Source organism: Platalea leucorodia (assembly GCF_965183815.1).
Source record: "Platalea leucorodia genome assembly, chromosome: 6".
Taxonomy (NCBI): Eukaryota; Metazoa; Chordata; class Aves; order Pelecaniformes; family Threskiornithidae; genus Platalea; species Platalea leucorodia.
In genome coordinates, this window is record NC_138828.1 from 3156699 (window position 1) to 3181933 (window position 25235).

At 56.9% G+C, this 25235-nt stretch overlaps 2 protein-coding genes across 4 annotated transcripts in view; one reads left to right on the plus strand and one right to left on the minus strand.

The window, feature by feature from the left end:
• Positions 1 to 10196, plus strand: part of GTF2E2 (general transcription factor IIE subunit 2) — a 33668-nt gene extending 23472 nt beyond the window's left edge. Inside the window, exons 7-9 of one of the 2 annotated variants that reach the window (XR_014228497.1) lie at positions 525 to 640; positions 1679 to 1935; positions 10112 to 10196. Coding sequence is in view for 1 of the 2 variants with exons in the window: in XM_082315122.1 (XP_082171248.1) it covers positions 525 to 640; positions 1679 to 1798 (236 nt within the window). In the remaining variant the exon portion in view is untranslated. Of the gene's footprint in view, positions 1 to 524; positions 641 to 1678; positions 2560 to 10111 lie in introns of those variants that run through there. The other variant, XM_082315122.1, reaches the window with a different exon arrangement.
• A 144-nt stretch (positions 10197 to 10340) lies between these two features.
• On the minus strand, positions 10341 to 25235 carry RBPMS (RNA binding protein, mRNA processing factor). 2 transcript variants are annotated; one of them, XM_082315135.1, is made up of 8 exons: positions 25131 to 25235; positions 18443 to 18520; positions 17877 to 17915; positions 17674 to 17736; positions 16793 to 16943; positions 14065 to 14134; positions 12767 to 12872; positions 10341 to 12005 (listed from the first exon to the last, which is right to left on the minus strand). In XM_082315135.1, the coding sequence occupies exons 1-8, from the start codon at positions 25191 to 25193 to the stop codon at positions 12000 to 12002; spliced, it is 576 nt and encodes a 191-aa protein (XP_082171261.1). In that variant the 5' UTR covers positions 25194 to 25235; the 3' UTR covers positions 10341 to 11999. The 2 variants fall into 2 exon arrangements, with proteins under 2 accessions (XP_082171261.1, XP_082171260.1); XM_082315134.1 differs by lacking the exon at positions 10341 to 12005 and adding an exon at positions 16000 to 16130 and having other exon boundaries at positions 12766 to 12872.

Below are 25235 nucleotides of genomic sequence, written 5' to 3' on the forward strand. Positions count from 1 at the left end.
AGATGACAAGTCTCCCAAGACAATGGCAGCTGAAGATGTGTAAATGAAGTTGCCGTTTATGGTTAGTTATTACCCTTCACCGAGATCTTTTGAACTGAGGCTTATAAAACACGTTGACAGTCTACGCAGCTATGGAGGTACTAGGCAAAAAGAGAGGCTCCGTGGCAAATTAACATTAAAAGCACGTGTTGCCTGTGGGTGCTCCTGATGCTGGAGTGCAATTAGCACGGATGAGAATCAGCTCATCTTTTTCCATTAAGTGTTGGGGGTGTTTTCTTGTTGTTTTGTCAGTTGGAGTTTGAGTTTTTTGTTGGGTTTTTTTGGAAGCGCATCTGGCGTTTGGAGTGGGTAAAGGCTGTGCTAATTGGGTGCCTGCTGGCGGTGACCGCTGCATCCGTACAGTCGCAGACTGACATGCCGGAATACTTCAGCGTTAGAAATCAAGTTTCTTTCCCTTTTTTACGGGGGCTTTGCCCAGGGTTTGCTCATTGGGATATAAAACGAGGGTTTGTTTGGTGTTTCAGAATTTCAGAAGCTGTGGAGGAGCATTCCCGTGGATTCTATGGATGAGGAGAAAATTGAAGAGTATCTGAAGCGACAGGGTATTTCTTCCATGCAAGAAACCGGACCAAAGAAAATAGTAAGAGATACAAATTACGGATCCTTCTAGGAGGCTCCCCCTTCCTGACCCCGCAGTGTTAATTCGTGAGCCTATGCACAGCTGCTTTGTGTAGCTCGGGGAAGTGTGACCAATTTTAAGAAATTGCAAAAAACAATGCTGTAGCCAGCACTCAGTGTTTTTATAACTCATTCGAGCCAGTGTAATCCAAGCAGCATCGAGAAGAGGGCAAATGCCAGAAATCCCTGTGAGCTCCGAAGTGGAAGCTTCTGCTTGAAGCAGTGCAATACATTAGGAGTAGAAGAATAGTTACTTTTTTGGGAGAAGGGTGGGGGGGGGGTTTTAACTTTTTCTTTTCTGCTAAATAGCTGTGAAATCCTGATGGGAACCATGTAACGTGCCTCCCGCCACACATGCTCTGTTCTCCAAACTGCAATACGCTCGTGTTTTACTGGGAGGCCGAAATGGCTGCAAGCTCTCCAAAGATGCTTTCCTCCTGGCTTCAAACAATTTTTTTTTTTTTTGGCATTTATTTGTATGTGATATACCATATCTTTTCTCTTCTGCTGTCCTTCACGAGAGCCCTTCACGGGCTTCAAACTGTCCTTTCACGAGAGCCCTTCTGCACAGGACTCATTCCTGGTTTCTGCTAGTCACTACACTAGGTGCTTTAATGCCTGTCCTCATGTAGGCGCTCCTCATGGATTCCTTATACGCTAAACGTGCCTTTGAGTACGTAATTGTGGATAGAATGATGGGGCATCTACCTCCTTCTGTAGCTGCATGGGCATGTTTGGAAACTTGACTTATAAACACCAGCTTTACTACTGTGCACGGGAAACGGAGACTCTGCTCTGTCCCCAGGGTCGTCTCCCTGCCTGGGTTGGAATTGAATGCTGTTGCTTCTTGCAAAAACAAGCAAGCACCTTCCCCACCTGCCCACCCCTGGTTTGAGCAGGGCTCTTCGCAGAAGTGATGATAGCGCAGCGTCACACCTCGGGTCAGATGTCGCAGCTGGAGGGCAGATCTTTTTTGACTACTGTTTACTTCTTCTTGTAGGCTCCTATTCAGAGGAGGAAGAAACCCGCTTCTCAGAAGAAACGTCGATTTAAGACTCACAATGACCACTTGGCTGGAGTATTAAAAGATTACTCTGATGTCGTTCCTGGCAAACAGTGACCGGTTGAATTCTGGAGCAAACGTGTTTTTATACAGGCTTTTCGCCACTCGGGCTCGGTGTCTGCTCGCAGAAAGACTGACTGTATATAGTAATGTGATGTGTTTCCCCCATCCCACCAACTGCCGAGATGAAACAGGTCAGTTTAAGAGCAAGTATGAACTACGAAATTTAGGCTTTAATTTAATTAGCTAATGGGAAATGTGTCTTTAAATGAGAGGTTCTCGCTAGTTGCCTCTTGGCATAGAGTGATAAATGGTGCTCAGCATGTAATGCAGGAGTTCCTGTTCAGTGCTTAACTCTGCTTTTACATTGCTTAATGGGTATTTACCTGGAATTACTTACAAGAGGCTTTCTAGTAGAATTGAATACAGCATTTCTTCTACCTATTTCAGGAAAACCTTTTCCTAAAATCACTGCAGGCTAGTTTCTTTCACAGTCAAATATACTCACGGTTTGTACGCTTCTTCCTTGCCTTGGGACTGAGCTTTACTGAACGGCGGGTGATATCTGAGGCTCACACTCAGAAGAAACCCTTTCCTGAATTCCCAGCAGGCTGCGGGATGGCAATGCAGCTGTAGCTTCCTAATGCTAATCAGAAATTGCCCTCGGCGATTTCTTGTCACTGTAGTGGATGCACGTGTGTTGCACACTTCTACTCTATGGACAGGAGGGAAATAAAGTGACAGTGTAATACTGAAGCAATTCTTTTTTTTAAGTAATAAACTTACAATGCTGGTTTCCAGTGTTGCTTCCTTAAAGAATGAGAGAATCAACAGCTTTCATGCTTGTTGTGTTTTCCTTTTCAAGGAGGTAAAGGAATCTTTGCTATATTTTTATCTTCTCAGTGAATTATTGTTCTGGGCTAACACTGTCGTCTTTTTATCATTCTTGGTTGAGGAGGGGGGAGGAACCACCTTAAATGAAAGCTCCCTGTAGACGCCTGATGTTCTGTGCAGTACAGACTAACGTGGAATGTGGCCAAATTACGTCCTCTTGATAACTTATTTTTATGTACTGAACCGGAGTCAATCAATGCTGATATTGTTTTCATGGCACTGCAGGAGAGGAGCTGTTTCTCTGCTCTTCCAGCATCAGGATCAAAGATAAAATAGGTGACTGCGATATCCCACCGACAGGAGATTGCTGCTGCGTGCACACGAGCTGTTGCTTTGCTTGATGTATCGGGGCGGGGGGGTGAAGCAGAGGCCCTCGGATCTGGACATGCGAACAGAGGAAGAATAAGGCTTTGCTGCTGTCGCACTGAACAAGCTATGTCTGCTTGGGGCAGCGCAGGAGGAGAAATATACTTCTGTAAGTGTAGCATTTGTCCTCCTGATTTTAGAGACTGCTCTTTTCAGAAACGCACAATACTTCCAGCATTGCACATGTCAGCCCTGCTTAAAGAGTTTCTAAATGCCGGTAGGAGGTTTCTTCTATTATTTACATATATATTTTTATATATATATATATATATATATATTTCATGCTTTTAAAATACATATATGTATATATAAAAAAAGTGTGCTGCTCCAGCTGGTTTTGAAACTGGTTTTCTTTCCTATCTTTTCCCAGTCAGCACAAGCAATTCCTCTTGGAGCTTTTTAGTTTTCCGTTACATCTCTGCTTTAAAGCAGCCATGGCAGACTCGCAAAACTGTTCACCTCTCTTCTGTCATCTTCACTTAAAAAAAAAAAAAAGGGTCCCTTCCGTCTGCTGCGTTTTTGAGCAGTGATTTTTTTTGGTGGTGGTGCTGGGACAAAAGCAGAGCTCTTGGTGAGCTCTCAGTTGCCTTTCATACCTTTGGGGTGTTTATTGGGGTAACTTCCCAGTCATCTTACGTAGCGTTGCCCTTTCTCTATGAACCAAAGCTTGCAAAGCAGACTGTAAGGTAGGCTACCTGTTTTGTTTCTCTGCTCAAGTGATTAAGATAATAGGGGAGTCTGAAGAAAAAGCCTCCAGCTACTTTCAAAGATTAAAAATGTGTTAGGTCAAAAAATAGGAGAGCAGGAGAGGAAGGTTGACTACCGGCGCTGTGTGCTGTGCTGGCATTGTCAGGCTCCAGTGTTCAAAGGAAGGAAAAGGGTCCAGTTGATGTCCAGTTGGAAAGGCTGGATTAGATGCTTTGCCTCACTGGAGGAAGTCTTCTCCTCTGCTGTACTAGCAGAGAGGGCATAATAAGTTTTACAGTTTGTTAGGGTGCAGTCTCAAAAATAGCTGAAGGGAAGCTGACATCGGCCTGTTAGAGGTGGCATGGAATATAGACAAGCAGTCGTGAGGAAAACAAGTTCAGAAAATAAGCATGAGCTCCTCTCTTTTGTGTGAGTTTCAGGAGGTGGGGTTTGTTTCTCCATCGAAGATGCTCCCAGCAGTCCTTACAGGTTTTATCCGAGACCTCTTCAAAATCAAATGGTGCAACTTGAAAACATCTCAGACTATATCAACGGGAGTCTGTTTCCTGAAAGCATTTTAGAACCACTCCAGTCCACTTCAGTCTCTTCACAGCGTAATGTCCAAATCAGGCTTTTCGCTGAAGTTCAGCGTAAGAGTTCACAGCTGTTAAAAACTTAAACCTACTTCATCTTCCTCCAGGGTGTTCTCATGTATTCTCTGTCTGGCAAGATGGTTCTCCCACTGGCCAAAACCATCATGCCCTCAGCTTGCTTTCTTTGGCAAAATCCTTCTTCCCTCAGTCTGGCAGTGCGAAGGGCTGCTGAGAGGCATCACGCTCTCTCCTGGGGGCCGTGGGCCTATTGCTCCATTTTTCTCTTCGTTCCCTGGAAGCGTCTGCTGCTAACCAGGACGATAAGGGGACTTGGGCTGCCCTTGACAAAGACAGAACATAGAACAGAATATTTCAGTTGGAAGGGACCTGCAGTGATCACCTAGTCCATAGCAGGCACCTTGGTCTCATGTATTTCAGGAAGGCTCTTTGGCAAACCCATCTCAATGCGGTCTTTACCTGTCCCTGCCAGGTGAGGACTTGCCTCTTCCAGTCTCCTGAGGCTCCTCAGGCGATGCATGTCCTGTCCAGCAAGGACGTCGTTCCCTCCGCTCCAGGATTCGGTGTGTCAGTCCTGGCGGGGCTGGCATTTGAGCCTTTCTAACCCTCTGGGGCAACGGAGGAATGCAGGCACTGATGAGCAGTTCTTCCGATGTAGCATCCCTCTCTTCTTCTCCTGCCATATCAGTCAGGAGCAGAGAGGCGTTCAGCTCCCACCCCCTGTGATGCTGATGGGCATACGGACAGGGCCCTGGGGAAAAGGAGGATGCTCTTTCTCAACGATGGGAGCTCTCCAAGATATATCTTGGCTGTCTACATCATCCTTTCCCTTGCACAGTTGCACCTTGAGCCTGTGGCTGCGAGGACGGTATCTGCAGCAGTCACTAGAGCTATTCCCAAGAGAACACAGCTCTTTGGAGGTCTGCAAGCAGCCAGAGACATGCGCTCAGTCCTGTTTCCCCCTCAATATTACACTAGTTCGTCTTGTTGGGAGGGAGGTGTGCCGATGAAACTGGAGGAGGAGGCAGCTGGTGGGGTAAGCCGGATCGCATTGCTGATAGCTCTTCCTCTCTAGCCAGACGTTGCTGGTCCAGGATTTGCTTCTGAAAAGGTATCTTCGTAGGGCATCCAGTAGCAATGTCGGCATACCTGCCCGTGGGGATCAGGGGCTGCACTGGCCCTTCAGGAGAAGCTCATTAAGACTTCTTTGTGTTTATATACATGAACCAGACCTTTTATTTCATCTGCTCACCCCCAAAATAAAAGCACTGTTGGCTTTTTTAAGATACAAGTTGAATAGCCCGGGGTGTCACACCTCTAAACATGGAGCTCTACTGGCTTCTCTCCTAAAAGTTGCTCTAACTGAAGAGTTATTCCACCTCCTCCTCCTCCGTTACGATGATCATTCTGGAAGGGGATGGAAAACAGCAGGATTTTGTACGGTTGAATGAGAAAACTGACATAAGGCGGTGTGTACCAGAGCTAATCTATAATTCATCATGATCATTCAAGGCTTTTAGAGAGCAGCGGAGAGAGAGGCAAGGGAGCCCTGACAAATGGTATAAAGACCCTGCGCGTGGATGTAGCCAGCGAGGGCTGTCGCTTCCGATGAGCACGGGCAGGCGGAGCAGGGCCACCAGGGAGAGCTGGGCTCCCGGTACCTGCTGATGAGGAGGGGCTGCATTTGCAGATGACTAGAAGCAACTCTGGTCCTGACATCTCATTATTTCCAGCTTCGTTGCTTGCTTTCCGGTCGCTGCTAATGTACCAGGCCCAAATTCCTTTGTGTCTTACTGCCTCGGGGGCCTCTGGCAGCTACTACATCTGCGGGGGGATGTCCAGTAGGGTTGAGTGCTTAATGTTGACTGGTTAAGACCAGCAAGGCTAACTGCTAACAACCATCAGGGAGAGGAGAGCTTGGACCCCACCCAGTCTGCTGGTACTTGCTTTCTACTGCTGGCAAGGTCAGGGATACGGCTGGATCGTCAAGGCCCATTGCTGAGTTGTCAGCAAGAGAGAGATCAGCCCGAAAGCCGCATTCCCGGTCGCCTCAGGTAGCTGGCATTGCTGCAGCACGGCCCAGCCTGGCTCTAGGAGTGCTTGCAAAAGGCAGCGCCGCACCAGCCGGGAGCCCTGGGCCGGCATTTTGTTGTAATGCAGAAGGCTAGGTGGTTTGGGGCTCGACCTCCTCTCAGGGGAGAGAGGGTCTGCTTCTGCACTGCTTCTCGGCTCCGTTGTTCTGGCTCCGTAGGTGCATTCCTAACCGTGTCTGTCTTGTCAGTCCTGCGCAGGCTCTCTGGACACATCCCCGTAAAGCAGATAAGGAAGAATAGCAGTTTCCCAGAAGAGAGGGCTTGTCTGGACACAGCAGGGCTCTCGGCAGGAACGCAGCTTCTCCGTCGTGCCGGGTATTGCATAGTTGGAGCTGCTCTCTTCCCAAATGAGGTGAATGCAGCCTGTGCCACTCTGGCAAGGGCCAGCGGAGCAAGGGAAGCTGTCCGCTCTCTGCTCAGCACTGGGGAGGTCAAACCTGGAAACTCTGCCCGGTTTGGGCCTCCCCTCCCATTCAAGAGGGATGCAGGGATGCTGCGCAGGGTCTGGCTGGGGCTCGGGGCTGGTCAGGGCAGGGGGCAGAGGGCCGAGGAGGAGAGTGGGGAGCTGGGACAGCTCGGTGTGGTGAAGAGGCAGCTGGGGGCATATCTAATCACAGGTACAGCGATGTGAAGGGCAATTAGGAAGATGATGCGGTCAAACTCTTTTTGGCAGCCACGGCAGGTGATATAACAGGGGGACGTGAGAAGTTTGGCTTGGATATTAGGAAAAAAAAGCTGTTGGGGAGGTGTCTCCCTCCATGCTGGTTTCAAGCATCACCCAGACCAGACCAGGCAGCCCAGATCTCTTAACTGGCAACAGTCCTGTTGCAAGAGGGAGGTTGGATCAGAGACCTCCTGCGGCCCCTTTTACCCATGTGCTCCTGTTGGTCTGAGCCCCGGTTCCTTCGGTGCCGCCCGGCTTGCTGTAAGAGCAGTTCTCCTTGTTTCTCGCTGGCCTGCTTTCTGTTGCTTTGGTTTGCAAGTGTGTGCAGCGGCCTCGGTGTTACCCTGCAGCCCAAAAGAACCAGCTGTGACTCTGAAAACCCATCAGCGCTTCTGTGGTTGGGACCCACGTGTTGGACTCCACCAGCCTCGTGGGTTGGACGTTGTGCAGAGTGCAAGCACAGCGGGGGAAAAGGATGGTTAAGGCAGGAGGTTGTCCTTCCATTAAGTTAATTTTTTGACTATACCTGCACTTCTGGGCTTACATCCAAGGCCTGAAGTACTTGTGCGATTTCCTCCTGCCTCCATGAGTTACGTTGTATTCTCTATTCCCTCCTGAGCTAGTTATTAATTATGGAGACGGCAGAGATGAAGTCCAGACTCTGCTAATGGCTGGCTTACCCGTGTTTGAGAAGCAGCATTTCAGGGATCTGCTAATGGTGTTGTTTTAAGCTCCACTGTCATCTTGGTTTCTAGCCTGAGCGTGGCAGCGAGGCAGATAACGGTGTTTAAATGTTGGCTGAAGCCTGGCTCTCCGGGCAGCCTGCAGTTGCAGGGCGCACATCTACGGCCCCCTGCTCATCTCCCTGCGTTGAAATCTCTCCCCGATCCAGGCACTGCCTGGCCTGGGGATGGCTGCCCTGGCTCTGGGCTGCAGGCACGGCTCCAGGGCGAACTTCAGGCTTTTGGGTGTGCTGTTATCCCCGTCCTTCCCAGGGCGATGGGATGGCTGATGCTCTCGCTGCGTGCTTTCTCGGGCGCGTGGAGCCTTTTCGTGCTGGCAGGGAGCACAGAGCAGCCCTACCTGGCAGCATTCAGGCAGTGCAGTGACCCTTGCTGGCTGATGCCTCTCAATTTCCTCAAGCTTCAAGAATTGGGGAGCAAATCCACAGTGAGCATTGTGCCCTTGCCCTGGCCCCAGCTGTCCTCACAAAGCCACCTCTTTGCTGTTAGCCACCGTCTTCCCTCCCAGCCTGTGTCTCAGCCTCTAAAGCTGCCCGGCCAAACCCCGGTGCTCTCTCATCTTTCTTCTCCTGGCCTTGTTATTCCTTCCCCCGCTCTCCCGAGGAGGCCCGCAGGAGCGGGTGCTGGGCTCGCTCCTCCTCCCCGTCCCGTCCAGGCTGCGGGCGCTGCTGGCCGGCCTTGGCGCCGGCTCTGTCTGCCCTTTGCTTTCCCTGCCCCGGCTGGCCTGTCACCATTCCCGCAGCACGGTCCCCTGCTCCCTGCCGCTGCTGCCAGGCTGCCTTCGCTGCTGCCTGCACAGGCTGCCTGCCCCCGCATACGATCCTCTGGGAGATACAGCCCTCCTTCTCCCGTCTTGTTCCCGTTCCTCCACTGCTCGGTTTTGTCTGTCCGATGGGGAGAGTTAGCGCTGTGGGTTTTTTCCGCAGACCCTGCCGGCCTCTTCCGTCCCTTCGCCATCGCTTCCAGCCTGCTGCCCATCAGCGGGCAGCCTCGGGGCGGCAAACCTCTGCACAGGGATGCAGGGATGCGGATGCAGGGACATGCAGGGATGCGTAGGAAGGAGCCGCTCGCACCCCCCCCTCCCTGAGCTTAGCCGTGGCGTTAGGGGGATGGGGAGAGAAAGACTTGGGAAAGTGGAAACAATGAGAGTGTGAAATGTCCTCATTTTGGTTTCTCCAGCTCTGCCTGTTGGTACCCCCTGGGACTTATCCCTGGTATCGTATGCCAATGCTGGCCCGGGAGTCCCTGGTCCCATTTTGCAATCTCCCAGTGTCAGCCAGCAGCTCGGGCCTTCCTGTAAGCGCCCGAACGGTCACGGGGAAGGAATGTTCCCCTGGCCGCGTGGGGAAAGGTCACCACGGGCAAAGGGGACGCTGGGGCCGGGCGAGCGGCTTGCCGCTCCCGCCCCTCGCCGATGAGGGCAACGCCGATCAGCACGGAGCTGAAAACATTTTGTCTTACAGGGGAAATGTAAAAAAAAAAAAAAAATGGTTCAAGAGGTTAAATATTTTCAGCAAGGCCCCGCTTCCTTTTGCAGATCAGATCTCGGAGCAGATGCTTTGCCCAGGCAAAGTCCAGGAGGATGCGTGCGTGTTTCATCGCTTTCTTAGCTGGAGGATGCTTGCTGTTGAATCCGCTCCCAAAAGCATCTGCGCGTCTCGCTAAAGCGGTGCCTGGGACAGCGGTGTCGGCCAGTCACCGCCGCTCTGAATAGCAGTCGGGCTGAGCGATACGTCCGCGTTGCGCTCGCAGCTTGTCGCGCTCTTCCCTTCCTACCCCTGAATGCAACTCGGAAAAAAAGCTGTGACTTGCGGTGGCTGCGGCGGGATTAGCGTCCAACATTAAGGGCTTAACTCCCCGGCTCTTCCCTGCTAGCCGGGGGTTTCAAGTAACACCACCATGCCTTTTTCTCTGCCCTCGACAATTTGTAGCCTGCTTTAATAATGTTCTTTACACACCATTCTCCGGGCTGCGTTTGCTAAGGTGGAACTTGCTCCTGGTACTTTGTTTTCGGAGTCTGGCCTGTTGGCTGAGGCTCCTGGGGACGCTGGTCACATTTATCGGGGCAGAGCGGAGGAAGGAGGAGGAATTTCTAGGTTGGGCTTATGAACCGAGGTTTTCAAAATTCTCAGCGTGTTAAAAAAAAAAAAACCAAAATAATAATCTGGCCCTTCGTCTCTAGGTTACGTTTGCCTCTGCTGTGGCTGAGCTCATGGAAAATCGCAGCTTAGCTCCTGTGCTCAGTGCCAAGATTAGTAGGTTTAAAAACTAACCGATAACATCTTTGTAAACTTGGAGTCATTTCTTTAAAGCCTGCTGATCCTTCCAGCCTGGATTTTGGAGCTTTCCTAGAGATCCAAGCAAGCCAGGCGGGAATGACGGTATCTACCCTGAAAAATCGCCGCGTCCCTCAGGAGCGTTGCCTTCAAAATGCCCCGAGGGAGGACGGCGGCTGCTGTTCCCCGAGGCCCCGAAGGCTGTGTGTTGGGATCCTCCTCCCTGTTCCTAACCAGATACACAGCACACGACGACGCTCTGCGCTTAACTTATAATAATCACTGGTTTTATTTTTAAAAAATTACAATAGAAAAGTACCTTTAAACATATTTCCAAAAGCGGAGTAGACAATGTGGAAGCTTCTCTCCTCTCCACAAGACAAAAGTACAGGAAATAGTTTGCTAAAAGAGTTAGTCCGACGCTTGGAAACGCTGGTATCGTTCCTTTTAGAGCTGCTCAGAGGTTTGTTTTGGAATTGATTTCTTCTCACGTCGCCTTTATCAATCCCACTTTTTACACAAGACCCCAACGGGACAGTTTCCCATCGCGCCATCTCACCGCCCGTCCCGCCCCGGCTCCGGCAGCCGAAATCTCAGCCGTCTTTATTTTGGCCCACCCACAGAATAAAAAGAAGGAGGAAGAAAAAGGTTATGATGTTTAACAAGGCCACGGGCCGCAGGCGCCCTGCGTCTTCAGTGCAGCTGGGAAACGGGCTACGGCGAAGCCCAGGCAGCGGCTGAGCTCGGTGTACTCTGCAGCAGGGATGGGGCAGGGGGGAAAGGCAACGAACAGAGAAGTTTCACGCCTCCTTTTGCAAGAAACTGAACTTGTCTGAGGTTTTGGGTTGGTTTGCTTTGCTCTTGGCTTTTTCCAAATTCTTCCTGGAGCAAGGAGAGACTAGCACGTCAAGCGGTCTCTGCTGCTACGCTATCTCTGTAAAGGTTACAGATGCTGCCCCTGGGGTGTTAGCAGCCTCCCTTCTTGTCTTTGCACGTGGAAACGCTACGCAGCGAGCCAGCGGACGGGCATAACCTCGACGCTAAAACCCCAGCTCAGCCCAGCACTTTGGCCTAACGGTAGGCACGTGTCTAAGCCCCTCGGCTCACTCGGGACTCGCACCCAACCTCGAGCAAGCTGGCGAACCGAGGGTTTGTTGGGTTTTTTTTCTCATACAGCAGTTTACGTTGCCCGTAACAACTTCAAGCAGTCATGGCAGGAGGAGAAGGAGGAGGCAAATTGTCACCTTGCTACATATGCGGGCTGTCTCTGCCCATCCCTGATCTGAGCCGTTGTACCATGCCGAAGCTTCGCACAGCAAGCTATTAACATAGCCCTAAGGTAAAAAAAATCACCATAAGAAAGTTTCTGATTGTCCTGCCTGGTTGTCATTTGGTACAACTGGGAAGAAAACGGTAATACTGTAAGTGTCCGCAGACGTCTTGCCGACGCAGCCGGAGCACAATTCCTGTGCCGGAGGGAGCACACAATTCCTACAAACCCGAATCGTGCGTCTCGACATCTGCACGCACGTGAACATCATGCCTTCGACATGCAGCTGACGGGGCGGGGGGGATAGAGACTCTTAATTACACGCATTGGAAAGTCAAGCACAAAACCTGTGGTCCGACCCAGTGTAAGATTGTCCTATATAGGAGGTTTGGTACAAAAATACTTGCTCTCGTTTTGCTTTTTTTGTAGTCTGCTTTCCTATGGTTCTGTTTGAAAAGGCTTTTCAAACACTACAGCGATGCCTGTCAAACCGTGCTTTCAGAAGTAACACACTCTTTCTTACAAATATACAGTGTAAAAGAGGAAAATATTATTACTAGGTATGCTTTTCGTTTTTCTTCTAGGAGAGCAGATGTGTGATAGAGGCTGTGGGAAAGTCTTGGAGGAATCCAAACTTGTGTGAGGTTTTTTTTTTCAAGCCTGCAACAACAGAGAGAGGTGTTAAAAAAAAAAAAAAAAAAGGCAGCCGCGATCTTGGGCAGAGGCAAAGCGGAAAAGGGGCCGTGGTTAATCTCTCTCCCTTCGTGGGGAAGCTCCCGTGCCGCAGCCTGGGGGAGAGGGAAGCTTGTTTTGGAATCGGGGCGAGGAAGGGAGAGCAGCCCGCGCCGGGACCGCGCTCCAAGGACAGTTGTTTAACTGGGAAAGGGCAAGGCGGGAAGTGCCGGGGCTGTCGGCACCCCGGCATAGATCAGACAGGCAGAGGGGAAGGAACCCCACTGGTCCCAGTTTGCTCCTTCTTCTGGCTGTAGCCCCTGGGGTTTTAACTGAGGAGGTACCAGCTGGGAAGCTGAGAGTTAAGTTTGAGCTGAATTTTGCACTTAAGAGGAATTCAGTCTCTGTTGATCCAAGGCAGGAAGCGAGGACGGCAGCGAGATGAGATTACTGGGGGTAATTCAAAGCCGAGAGGCATTCCTCTCGGCGGTCGAAACTCGCCCCAGATAACAACACGATAAAGGCGGGAACGGCGGAGCCGTGGTTCGGAGCTGGAGGGGCCGTGCCACGCCATGCCGTAGCGGAGCAGCAACGCCAGCCTGCAGGGCTCGATCCCAGCGCTGGGCCCGTCTCGCTGCCCCTCACGGACGTCCCGCCGGCTTCCTCACCCCCCTACCCCCTGCCCGAAGCAGCGCAGCCCAAGGAGCCGTGTCCCCCTCGTGCAGCCGGGCGCCGTGCTGCAGCCTTACCAGCACACTGTGGTTCTGCGGAGAGCACGCCAACCCAGTAGCCGCCTTGGAAGACTCCGTTAATACCCACAAGACTGACTGTAGGCCACCATCACACACCTGAGACCTGTGAGAGGACGCAGCGGAGGGTTAGGGACGCTGGCAGGGGCAGCTGGCAGCCAGGGGCTGAGGTCGGTGTGCTGCGGGGAGAGGTTATTTTGCAGTGGCTGGGGTCGGCGCTTCTCAAGGGGACAGTTCGCAGCTTAACCCTGCCCTGATGGGCTCCACGCAGCAAACGCAAGGAGGATGCAGGCAGGAGAGCCAGGGTGAGAGCAAAACCCTTGGCTGTAGCCCCGTGCCGTAGCCCTTCCCGGCTAGAGGACCCTGGTGGGGAGCCGGGAGGTCCCCGACCCTCCTGTCCAGGCTCAGCCCATCCTCGCCACCCATTGCAGCTACCAGGGTTGCTGCGGGCAGGTGGACCTGTTCCAAGGGCTTCACTCATCTCCTCTTCCCAAATAAGACTCTGCTTACATTTTAGCTGGAAATACTGGCACGCTCCGTATTTTGGAAGAACCACTGGTTCCCAAAGCTTCGCCGTTCCCTATTTTTATCTGCTGGGCCTAAAATAGCTGGTAAATGCTTTGCTGATCCAAGTCTTGGGTCGGCTGCAGCCGCGGCCGGTCCTCCTGCCCTCCTCGGGTGAGCGAGCCCAGTGGCCACGCTGCTGGGCGGATGGGCAGAGCGGTGGCACGGGAACATGGGCAGCCGATGCCGGAGCCTCGCCGCCTCCTTGGATCCGCTGGGGTTTCTCCGCAGGTGGGTGCGGACGCGGCGCAGGAGGCTTCCCGGCAGGCACCGGCAGCGTGGGGGGATGGCAGCTGGGATGGTCGGGGCAGGCTGGGATCACTCCGCGCTTCTCGTTTTGGCAGCCCCGCCACTCCCGGCTGCCAGGAGAGTTTTCATTAAGGTTTAATGAGATGTTTGCGTCGCACTGGGAGGCGGAGGTTGCCTTCAGCCGGGCGGCCCTGCCGCTGCCTTCTTTTGCAGGACCATGCCTGGCCATCCCACCCGGGGTTATTTGGGAAAGCACTGGGGTGGACGGTGGCAGAGACGTCCCCTTCCCGGAGGCAAGGAGGGCGCCCAGACCTACGCTGCCTGCCGGGAAGCGGCCTCGCCAGTGTGGGCATAGGGTCTGGCCACCCACCCCCAGTGCCGGAGACCCCGAGAGTCGCGGCGGGGGGAGCTGAGGGTAAGAGTGGAGGTGGCCCCCAACCCACCACGCCGGCGCAGGAGGGTGGGAGCGGGGTGGCGGCACTCACCCGGCATTCAGCAGAACTGACGGGACTTCCAGCCCTGAGAACCAGCCTCGGAGGGAGGGAGCCAGCGCATCTGCAAAGACAAGAGGGGCACAGGGTGAGAGGGGCGGCGGCCGCCCACCCTGGCAAGAGCTGGCCGCCTCTGGGCTCCCCTTTGCCGGCCTTCCCCAGGCGTGGGGCGGAGGGAGGTGGAAACGCAAACAGTACAGCCATCCCAGCTCCGGTTCGGAGAGTGACACCGGCTGGGGCCGAGCACGGCCCCTGGCATCGCTGCTTGCAGCAGGACCGAGCCGGGACGGCAGCACCGCGATCTCACCGAGCAGGAGGCGGGCTCATCCCATCTTAACACCTGCAAAGCCCGCATGAGATGGGGGGGAAAACATCAAGACGCCAAAACCCGACGGCTCTCGCCGCCTGCCCAGGGGCGCTCGGTGCTCTGCCGGATAACGCCACATCGGCCCTGCCATCCCGTGGTTCCCCATCCCGCCGCTCTCTGCAGGACCCAGTCAGGGAGGCCACCCCAGAGCGAGCAGCTCGGGTTTGGGTGGTGGCACCCCTCTCCGACACCCCTCACCAAACCCACAACGCCGGCAGCCGCGCCGGGGGACGGGGACGGACTGCGGCCCCCGGGAGGGGAGCGCTGCCTGCTTCACCCCAGCACCCAGGGGTGACGGGGAAGGTGCCACCACCATCCTCCCTGCCTCTATAACCACAGCGGATAATATTTCTTGTAACAGCATCTAACATCACGTCTCAGCCTGGGTTTTCCCGGGGGGCTCTCGGAGCCTCCTTACGCCTCCGTTTCCTTTGCCGGCCGTTTCCCCGGCCTCCCGAGCAGCGCAGGTGCTGCCTGTTAGCGGTTATTTGACAAGGCAAGTATGTAGCTGCAATAATATTTACCGCCGCTCTTCTATAAACAGCAGGGCCTGAAAAGCCGGAGTTTCATCCAAAGGCTGCGGCTGGTTTGTACACCGAGTGCTTTTCCTCACCCTCCCACTCAAACCAGCCCCCAGCTGCCTCCGGCTCTCCGCGATGGCGGCTCCGGATAACCCGGCTCAATCCTGGCAGGCCGGGGCCAAAAGCCTTTTCGGATGCAGTTTATCTGGCAAATCTGTTTCTGCGTGCTCGCTTCCTCCTGCTCACTGCCAAGCCGGAGCCGGCGGCGAGGAGCGAAAGCCGGGATGATGTCCGGCACGGCCGTTGGGGAGGCAGCTGCCCGTTCCCCAGCCACAGCGGTGGTCTCTTCCCGGCATCCCCGCGATGCCTCTCCGGAAAACATCCCGAAGGCTGGCACTGCAAAGAAATCCTCCGCCACCTCCATTTCCACTTCTTCTCTTCTTTTCCCCGCTCCTCTCCCGGGGCGGGTGGTTAATTTTTAACGGCCGCGTGCTGCCATCGGAGGCCACCGGCGGTGGCAGCCGGCAGAAAAGCGCTTGTGACAAGAGAGCGCCTCGTCAATAAAAGATGGGTCCTCCATTTGCGCTTCGCTTGCCCTCTCCTCCCTGTCAGAGTCGCTTTGCTTCACGCCCCGTGTCCGGCAAGCCGCATCCCAGCGATGCTCGAGGAGCGGCCAGGGGCTCGGGAGCCCCCGTCTTGCACCGCGCCGGCCGCCGGACGGGTCGTTCGGTGCCGGGAGCGATGAGGACGATCCAGCCCCGGCGAGCATCCCCCATCCCTCCCTCCCTCCCTCCCCGCCTGCCCATGGCGAGAGCAAGAGGAGGAAGGCAGAGAGAGGTGTTTGGGCAGAGGTGGGCAGCGCTGCCCGCGCGCCCCGCTGCCAGCGCTCAGCTCGCTTTGGGTGCTGTCCCTAAATCTCAGGGTGGCGGGGAGTGCCTGTTAGCCGGGCAGAGGTTAGTGGTGCGGCGAGCACCGGGGGGGAAAAAGGGTCCGGGGCGGGTGGGAGGGTGAGCGCAGTGGTGGCGGATGGGTCTGAATTACCTGGGCGTGCAGCGAAGCGGGGTAGGTGAAAGCAGGAGGAGGTAGAGCAGGTGCTAACTCCGCTGGGTACAGAGGGTACGGCCCCCACACTTCAGGGCTACTGGGGTAAAGTGCAGGCACTGTGAGCTCATCTGCAAGAAAAGAAGAAGGAGAGTTAACGGCGACCGACGGGCCGCGGTCCCCGCAACGCCACGCACCGGTCAACAGCACCGCCGGCCCTTCCTTCTCCCCTCAAAGCAGGCGGGAGCAGGAGCGGAGCTTCCCCCGGAGCCGAGAGCCGGTCCGCAAAGCCAACGCCGAATGGGAAAACGCAGGGTTCGGCCGGCGGCGAGCGATGCTGAGGGGCTGGGTGCGTCGTCTCCGCGAGGTTTAATTACCCCGGGGGCCCGGCGCAGAGGAGAGCGTGCGGCTCATGCCCGTGCGCAGCAGCGAGGCGAGGAACCGGCGACCGCAGGAGAAATGCTCTTCCAGTAGCAGAAACGGGTACGGCACGCTCGCAGCAAGACATCACCGAGGTCTCCGCCGAGACCCCCAGCCGCGACTTGGAAACTCCCCGGCGCGGTGAAGCTCATCCCGCTCCGGCGCGCCGTGCCGAGCCGGCTGTCACCTGCCCCTGGGTCCTCTCCAGCGCCGGCAGCCGCCTTTGGGGACCGCTGGCCACCGGCCGGCACGTGCCACCATGCAGCAAGCGGGCGCTGCTGCTTCCAGTTGGACCTGGCGTTCCCCATCGCCACCCCTCCGTGGCATCCCTGCTCCCCCCAGCACCCTTGGGAGACCCACGGCCGGTACTTACAGGGCTCCCGGGCGATGAACTGAGGTACGGCGGTGGGGAGAGGCGTGCTGGGGTTTGGGGTGCCCACCAGCTTGCTCTTGGCCATCTTGGTGTTCGCCTTGGCGAACTCCAGCCGCAGCGTCTGGGGGATCTCGGGGTCGAAGCGGATGCCCTGCGGGAGGGAAGGAGGCACGGCGGGTGGGTGAGCACAGCCGTGTGCCAGCCCCGCAGCAAAAATAACTCCCAATTATTTATTTTTTTTTTTCCAACTTCCAGCCTTGAAATGAGCTAATTTGCCGGGCCCCGAGGCGGCTCGCGTTCCTCCGGCATCTTTAGCATCGGCACCATATTTGGCAGTCGGCATCCCGCGCGGCCGAGCTCTTATCCAGAGGGATTAGCGGAGCCAAAAAAAAAAAGTTTTACATTGAAAATGACAAGGAAAAAAAAAAAAACCAAACCAAAACCGGGGGAGGAATTGGAGAACCGGCTCCCCACGGTTCTCCCTGTGACTGCTTTCAGTTTAACTCCGCAGAGGTAGGAGGGAGCTGCTAAAAGAAAGTGAAATTTGCTTTTTCTTTTGCAGCTTTAGCTGGGATTTTTCCTGCTGAAGATCAGGAGAGGCCGGGAAAGGCATCTCTCGCTGACTCGTATCTAAAGCTCTAATCCATAGGGTTCAAGCCCTCCGGATGGCCCTGGGAACGGCGAGAGGGATGCAGCCCCCCGGGAGGGAGGATGCAGAGGAGAAGCAGCCGGTGGGGATCGGCTGGAGGGATGGGGATGCGGTGGGGCCAGCCGGCACGGGAGATACACGTCCCCAGGACGGAGGAATTCGGAGAGTATCCGGGGCCGGGAAAACGAGGGGAACAAAATCCCAAGACAATGGAGCGGCCGGGCGCACTCACGTTCAGCGCGTTCTTCGCCGCCTCCGCCTCGGAGCGGCTGTCAAAGCTGACGAAGCCCACGGGCTGCGGAGGAAGGAGAGGAGGCACCATCAGTCAGGCTGGCGGGGAGCAGCGCGGGGACCCCCCCACCCCGGGGACCGGCGGTGCCAGGGGAGGGTGGGCGCACGGCGTGGGATGCTCGCCCCGTTTCGAGCGGCTCCTACCTGCTTGGAGGTGAGTTTGATGAGAGACCCTTCGTACCCCTGCAAGAAAAGAACAAAAAAAGGGTGTTTGGTGGAGATCCCCGCGATTCGGCTGCTGCTTGGGGAGGGAAACCTCCCGCATCCATCGCCCGGCAGCCTGACAGCCGGGGGGCATCGGGCGGGCACGGGGGGAGCTTGCCAAGGCTCAGCACCGGCGCGGGGACTCGCTGCCACGGGATTTTTGTAGGGATGCTGAATAATAATATGATCCTTCGTGTTTGAAATGAGCCGGTGTCTGAGCTGCAGGTCTGGCAGGGTGAAGAGGCCGGGGAGGCCCGCAGCCAACGCTCTTCTGCTGCTAAATGGGGTGCAAGTCAACGTGCAATTAAAACCCTGGTGCGATCAAAGCACCCGATGCCATTTTCTTATGGTTTATTGGGGGAAAAAGGCGCAGAAACTTGTTTCTGTGAATAAAATGACCGAATTAAGACTTTTTTAGGGGAAACCAGTGGGCTACCAGATCCCACCAAGGTTGGTGGGGCAGGGGGCCAGCCCCACGCTTCCAGCCCCCCTCTCCAGTCTGGTACCTTAAAGGGCCTGAAGAGCAGGTAAAGTTCCCGGGGCTTGATGTCCAGAGGCAACCCGCTGACAAAGAGCGTCCTCACCTAGAAAAGAAGAAAGGGGGTTCCTGGGGACCCTCCCGCATCCCGAATTTGGGGATGCCCCACGCCTCCCATGGTGGCACGCCAGCGGGACGATGCCAGCCGGAGGGGAACCTCGTGGGCAGCCAAAACCCTTAAGCCACGCTCGGGGGATGTGGCATTTTCGGGAAGGGCGTTCCCCATCTTTCGGGTGACCGTGGAGCAAGCGGCTAAGACACCGTGGAAAGGCAACCGGGACCCGTCCTCACCGCACCGACTGCTCTCCGGGTCAAAAAAGGCTGCCAGCATCCCAGTGCCTTCCTACCCCGGGCTGGCAAACGGGATCCCTCCTGGCATCTCCAGCAGAGCCCTGACTCCGCAGACAATGCCTATTGTCTCTGTTCAATTGCAGCAGCTCATTAAGGACTGGGAGAAGCAAACCCCAACTCTTCCTCTTGGAGGAATAGCCCTGTTTTGGAGGGGGCTGGTTTTAAGCAGCCTGTCCCCGATTTATAAAAGTCACCTTTTAAGGGGTTTTTAACTCTTTTTGGGTGGATCTAACGTTTGCCGAGGGGCAGCGTCCTCAAAGGCGGGGCGGCTCGCAGAAACCCCGCTTCCACCGACCCCGAGGGGGGATGTGGGGCTCCTCGGGGACAGGCAAACCCCGCCTGGGCAAGATCCGTGCCGGGATGGTTTTGCTTTACAACCAGCTTCTAACTGGGGGAGCGGCGTGGGGCAGGAGAGCGACAGCTGGAGCCGCTGCCGGCCCCTCGCTCCCCATCCCCAAAATCTCATCCAAATGCTTTGGTGACCGATGGCCGGGGACCCACAGGAGCCGGGGCTGACGACGGCCCCAACCGGCCCCACCTGGGCCCCCCCACCCACGCACTCTGCCCACAGCCCCGGGGCTGTATTTAGGCTCAGATCCCGCTGGATCTCGGCTCTGCTGCGTCCCCGTGGATGGGTCGGACCCTGGCTGCCATCACCCACCAGCTCTGCTCTCGCTGGGGCACCCGGGGATGGTGGGGTCCCCGTCTTGCCGTCCCCCTCGGCTCTGGGCTTGTTTGTGAGCCAGCCCCGCTCTTGCTGCTCCCACAGCATCTTACAGGCAGGTAATCTGCAGGATTTGATGGCTATTGCTTATTTTTTCAGGCACCCAAATGCCTTGTGAGAGCCGATCCAGAGCGGGTAGCCTGAGGTCACCCACCCCTGGGTGCCAAGCTGCCAGATTTGGGCTGAAGGAGGGGAAAACCTTGATTTTTTTTTTTTTTTAATTTTATTTTTTGGCCAGGCACTCTGCCCACCCCATTCCCTGGGACAGAGACATGTGAAACTGCCAGAAACAGCCAGCCCAGGCCTATTCTTCTGCTGACGTTTCTTCTTTCTCTTGCAGATAAGCTATCTACCCCATCTCCCAGCCTGGGAGCAGCAAACATTCCTGCTTTGTGTAACAAAACCTCTGGCTGACCTATATCTATTAAATAACAAAAGGTACTCGGGGACCGTTTGCATATAGCCCTTGTGTCAACAGCCCCAGTGATGCTGATGGGTACGATGACATCGCTGATGACATCGTTGCTGGTACCCATCATCACTGCTGGTCCCCATCGTTGCTGGTCCCCATCTCTGGGTGCATGGGGGCTGCCAGAAAACAAGCCAGCCGCGTACGTATGGCCATCCCACGCTTAATTCCTCTTGGGAAGCAAGCCCTGCTCTGGCCAGGAAAGGATGCTGAGGGCCTTGCCCAGAGGGATGCTGAGAGCTCCAGGCTGGATGGCAGCAGGGCAGGCATGTCCTCCCCCCTTCCTGAGCCAGGGCTGCAGCCCGGTAGCCTGTCCCCTCGACTGGGACCATCCCAGGTGGGCTGGAAACCCCCCCGCAAGGCGCCTTGGGGGACCCCCACCAGTTTTCTGCCTATCTTCTGAGATGAGAGGGTGATGGAGCACCCCAAGGCGTTCAGTGCTGCATCATCTCCCCATGGAGTCACTGCCCGAATGTCTCCCGGCAGGGGCTGGGGAGGGATTCATCCGGAGAAGCTCCCCTTGTGTCCATGAAATTCAATATAAAGAAGGCAAATTTATCCTTTCCTTGGGGAAAAAAAAATATTCCCCTTCAGGCAGGTCCACCTGAGCATGGCTGCTATCCAGGGCATCGGCTCGCCGGACACATCCACCCTCCCAGCTGGGTTTGCATCCCAAGGCTGAGCATCCCTGCGTGGTCCCCCCCCATCCCCATCATCCCTGGAGCCTCCGGTCCTCCCCGGCACGCTGGCTTCCCGCCTCTCCTCTCCCCGGGGAGCTGCGTGAAACCAGAGGCGTCGGAGACCGGCTCTGGGGGAAAACCCGCCGCCAATTTGCCGCGTCCCTGAAACCCAAACCCCTACGAGCCCGGCTCACCAGATCGTTTAGCCCCATAGCCGTGCGGCAGAGAGATGGGAGAGATAAAAGACCCTGAAAATCCCTCTGAAATTCGGCCTTGCAAAGGAAGGGCTTCTCTTCGGTAATGACTTGTTTTCTTTGAAAGTTCAAATGCGGGTCGGCCAAGTTTGAAACTGTAAAATTATACAGCAGCGAGCGGGAGAGGGAGAAAGGCTCCGAAGGATCCCCCAGCGGGTTTCCAGCCCCAAAATGATGTTTGGAGGAGGGGGGAGATACGTGGTCATGGGTGCTCCCCATCTGCACCCCCCAAAAGGGTGCCGGGGGGCTGGCGTACCCAGCCGAAGGGGTGTTTGAGTAGGTCCTACGTAAACAGCATCCTTTTTCTGGGCTGGGTAACAAGCAGGTGGGAGGGTTTGGACTGCGTTAAAATGAGGTGGGAAGAGCAGAGAAAGGGAGCGTCCTCGGGAATAATTTCCAGCGGGCTGGACGGATATCCTTCTGCCAAGGGAAGGATTTTAGGCGGAAATATTACTTCTGCCCTTAAATGGAAGAGGAGCTTCAGCCTGCAGGGAGCTGCTCCAGGCTTTCCTGTGCTGAGAGATCCCAGGGGCTCAGCCTCCATCCTCTCCCAGAAACGCTCCCAGGGCAAAATCCTGCCCTTGGGGGGGGGGGGGGAAAAAGCCTTATTAGAGAAATCGCCGGCCGGCAGGCAGGTATATGCTCTTCCACAGGGAAAAATGAGCCCTTCTCGGAGGTGGATCGGGTGAGATGCGTGCTCCCAAGTGTCTTGTGGGATGGGGCCAGACCGACAGCTCCCGAGCAAGGCTCGGCGAAGGGCGCTCGAGCGTGGCGGTGGGATTCCCGCAGCCCGGACACCCCAAACTCTTTCCTTTCTGCTGTGCAGATGTTTTTTCAGTGTTTCTTCTTGGTGGAGCGTTTCTCCATCTCTCCTCCTTGTTACAATTTGGGGTGAAACCAAAGGTTTCTTCCAGGTCAGACGTGTCGATGTTTGCTGGGGGAAGCCGCTGGCCACGGGTACAGGACCTGGCAGGTGACCACCACCCTGATTTCCTTCAGCGGGGATGACAGCTACGGGGCCGCAGGAGGAGCACACGAAATCCCCTTTCCACAGTCCTCCTCTGCTCCTGCTGCTGTGCCCCACAGCTCCCAGATTTGCCAGGGCCGCTGGATCCCACCGCCGCCACCTTCCTCCTGGTTTGTCCCCTCCTGGCTTTTATCGTCCCTGCAGGAAGTCTTCTCCTAGCCTCTGCTACTCTCCTCTCCATAGGAAGCCATCTCCATCTTCTTCTTCTCCATCCCACTTCTGGCCCGTCCCTCTCACTGCTGCTCCTCTGCATCCCACCATCACCTTCTGCTGTCCCCAAAATACCGCGTCCCATCTGGGGCCAATTTAAGGGATGCTGGAGGAGGACCTGGGGCTTTGCTGGGATGATTGGGCCTGAGGACACACGAGGAGAGGTGGGGACCTGGGCCGAGAGGTGGCTGGGGTCTCTAAACCATGGCTTGAGGATGGCCCCAGCATGGAGAGGTCCATGGTGGAGTGCCAGCAGCCCTCCTCCTCCTCTTCCTCACATGAAGCCACAAGCCAGGTTTGTCTCCCGAAGGTAAGCCGGCACCAGGGAGGCATTTCCCTGCCTTGGACCCCCAAGAGATGCCGGGCGCCCCAAGAGATGCCGGGCGCCCCAAGAGATGCCGGGTGCCCCGTCAGCACGGTCACACTCCCCTGCCCCTGCGCAAACCGCCCCTGGTAAACGTTAACAGGCCGGGGGCCGGAGGGGAGAGGCGGAAAGCGTCCGGGTGATTCATTCACGAGGCATTTAATTGCCTCCTTCAACCCCAGCTCCCCGTCCGCCACCTTTCAGCGGGGGCTCGCTTTAATTCTCTACCAGCCGATTAGCCGCTTGACTGCCCGCCGCCGGGGAGGCACCGCCGGGCAGCCGGACCTCGGTGGGAGCGGGAAGGCGACGGCACGGGGCTGCGATCGAGCCATAAAGCAGGGCAAGCGGAGCTTCCCCCCCTCAGCAAAGCGGGGTGCTGCCTCCCCCACGGCGGGGTGCATTCCAGCCCTGCGGGGATTAGTCCTTGCGTAAATACTCTCTCCGTTAATGGAGCGTCCTCCTCGGCTGGGTTTAGATTCCCGGGCTGTGTGTATGCACGCCATCAACCCGCAAAACTCCCCAATATAAACAAGGCTGAGGCCGAGGGATGCTGGCTCTGCCGTCCCTGGGATGCAGGAGGACCGGGCTCAGCCTCCGGCCCCGCTACCCGTAGCCATTTCTCTGTACCGGCAGCCAAACGTCCGGCGGAGGACGGGAGGAGAAGGAGCAGCCCTCGGGAAAGAGCGAGTCCAGAGCTGCCGGGGCTGGAACGAGGAAGCGGCGGAGGAAAAGGCAGCGAGAAGCCAAGGGAGCAGATGGGGGATTGCAACAGAGCGGAGGAGCGGCGGGCACGGACGGGGGGTCACGCATGGCCGTGTCCCGCCCGGAGCTTGTTCCCGAACCCTCCGGACCCGGTGCTTCAAGGAGGAAAGGCAGCAGGAGCACGGGGGGATGCGACGCAGAGGCCACGGGGGGCAAACCTGATCTGTTCACTGGGCACCTTCCCCACAGAAACTGTCCCTGGGGTCCCCTCCCCAGGCCCCCGTCCCCCAGCATGAGGGATCTGGCATGGGATGGGGACGAGGGCCACGAGCCGGGCTCTCCGGAGCCGCTCCGCTACCAAATAAGGCCTCCGTCGAGCCTTTTACATGCCGTTCTCGCCCGGACGGAGTGACGTGACCTCCTTTCCAAATTGCTCGGCCCCCCCTTGGGCTCCTCCGTGGGGAACCCCCCCGACCCACAGCTCCCCTCCAGCGGGGCTCCCTCCCGGGGGGGAGGCAGGAGGGACGGGGAGGCCACCCCAGGGTGCCAGGAGCAGGCAGCGGGACTCCCGCCAGCCTGGGGAGGAGGGACGGGTGCTGCTTCTCCCTCTTTTTTTGGGGAGAGCACAAGGCTGGAAAGCAAGCCCCGGCGAGGGGAGAGGTTTGCAGGGCGCAGTAGCTGGGCAACCCCTTTCCCCTTTGCTTAAGCAAATACTCGACAGCACCGGCTCTTCCAGCCAGGGCTGGGAAAACTCGTGCGGGGAAAATACCTGCCTGGCACCGGAGGAGCCCGGCTTGCAAACGCGAGCGGCCATCGCCCTCCTAACACGTCCCCAGGGTGGCGGGGGACCCTGGCACCTAGCAGCCGTCCCCTCTGGGGACTCGTCATGTCCAGCATTGCCCCGGGCAGGCTGCATCGCAAGGGCAGGGGGTCCCCAAGGGCCAGCGGTGCCGCGGCTGGCCCCTCGCCGGTGCGGCACACGCCACGCTGCTGGGAAAGGCAACAGGCCTCCGTGGACATCTCCCACTGCCGTGGCCATCCGAGCCGCATCGCCGCATCACCCGCAAGGACCCTGCACCCGGCCAGGCCGCCAGCGGAAACATTCCCCGTTATTGGAGCGCTTTGGGAAACTTTGGGAAGTTTCAGGCCGGAACAGCCTCTGGAATTAAAAAATCAAGGTAGGTGACAGCAGGCGAGCAGATCTGTGTGCGTCCCGGCGTGATCGATCAACCAGAGACCCCACCGAAAAGCCGGTGGAGCAGCCCAGCGGGTGAAAGGCGAGGAGGAGATCCTATCTGCCTGCTCTCACCCTCTCAAAGTCCAAATTCCCATCTCAAGGTCACGGGCAAAACCAGGAACTTTGCGGTCGCGATGGAGAAAACCCGCTCTCGTCCCCGTGGCGGGGCGTGGGGTTCGTCTCCCGTGGGGACGAGAGTGTTTCGTACATTTTTTGGGGGTGAAACCCACTGGAAGAGGGGCGCGGAGCCCGCTGGATGCCTGGTCCCCGCCCTCACCCCGCAACCCACCCCGGCAGCGCCGAGCACCGGCCCCGGGGGCTGGGGGCGAGGCTGTTTTGCCCCCCCCCCCGCCCCGGGGAGCTGCATGTCGTGCGTGGGGCTCCCCGCCTCCCCCGGGGAGGTGTTTGCGGGGGGGTCCCCGGGGATGCACTGCCCCCCCTCCGTGTCCCGGTCCGTGTGTCCCCCCCCCCCGCCCCGGGGACCGGGGAAACCGACGGGACCCCCCCGGCGCGGCCCCGCTCCCTGCGTGGGCACCCGCGGAGCGCAGCCCCCCGGGGACGGCGGGTGGGGAGGGGGATCCCGGACACCCCCGCACCCCGACCCCCCCCCATCCCGACCCGCCCCCCCCCCCCGCTACCTCCTCCTCGGGCAGGCCGGTGTCGGCGGGGCCGCCCTCCCGGTCGGCGGGGAGGCTGCTCATGGTGCGACCGGCCAGGCTCCTCGTCCCGCCGGCGGCAGCCGC

Bases quoted from the DNA above. Each gene is read 5' to 3' on its own strand.
- RBPMS (XM_082315134.1), bottom strand. From the start codon at position 25,193: ATGAGCAGCCTCCCCGCCGACCGGGAGGGCGGCCCCGCCGACACCGGC. The intron at 17,916-18,442 runs GTACCAGACTGG...CTTTTCTTGCAG, and splicing joins TGCTCTTCAGGCCCTTTAAG to GGGTACGAAGGGTCTCTCAT. The intron at 16,131-16,792 runs GTAAGTACCGGC...CTTTTCTTGCAG, and splicing joins GTTCATCGCCCGGGAGCCCT to ATGAGCTCACAGTGCCTGCA.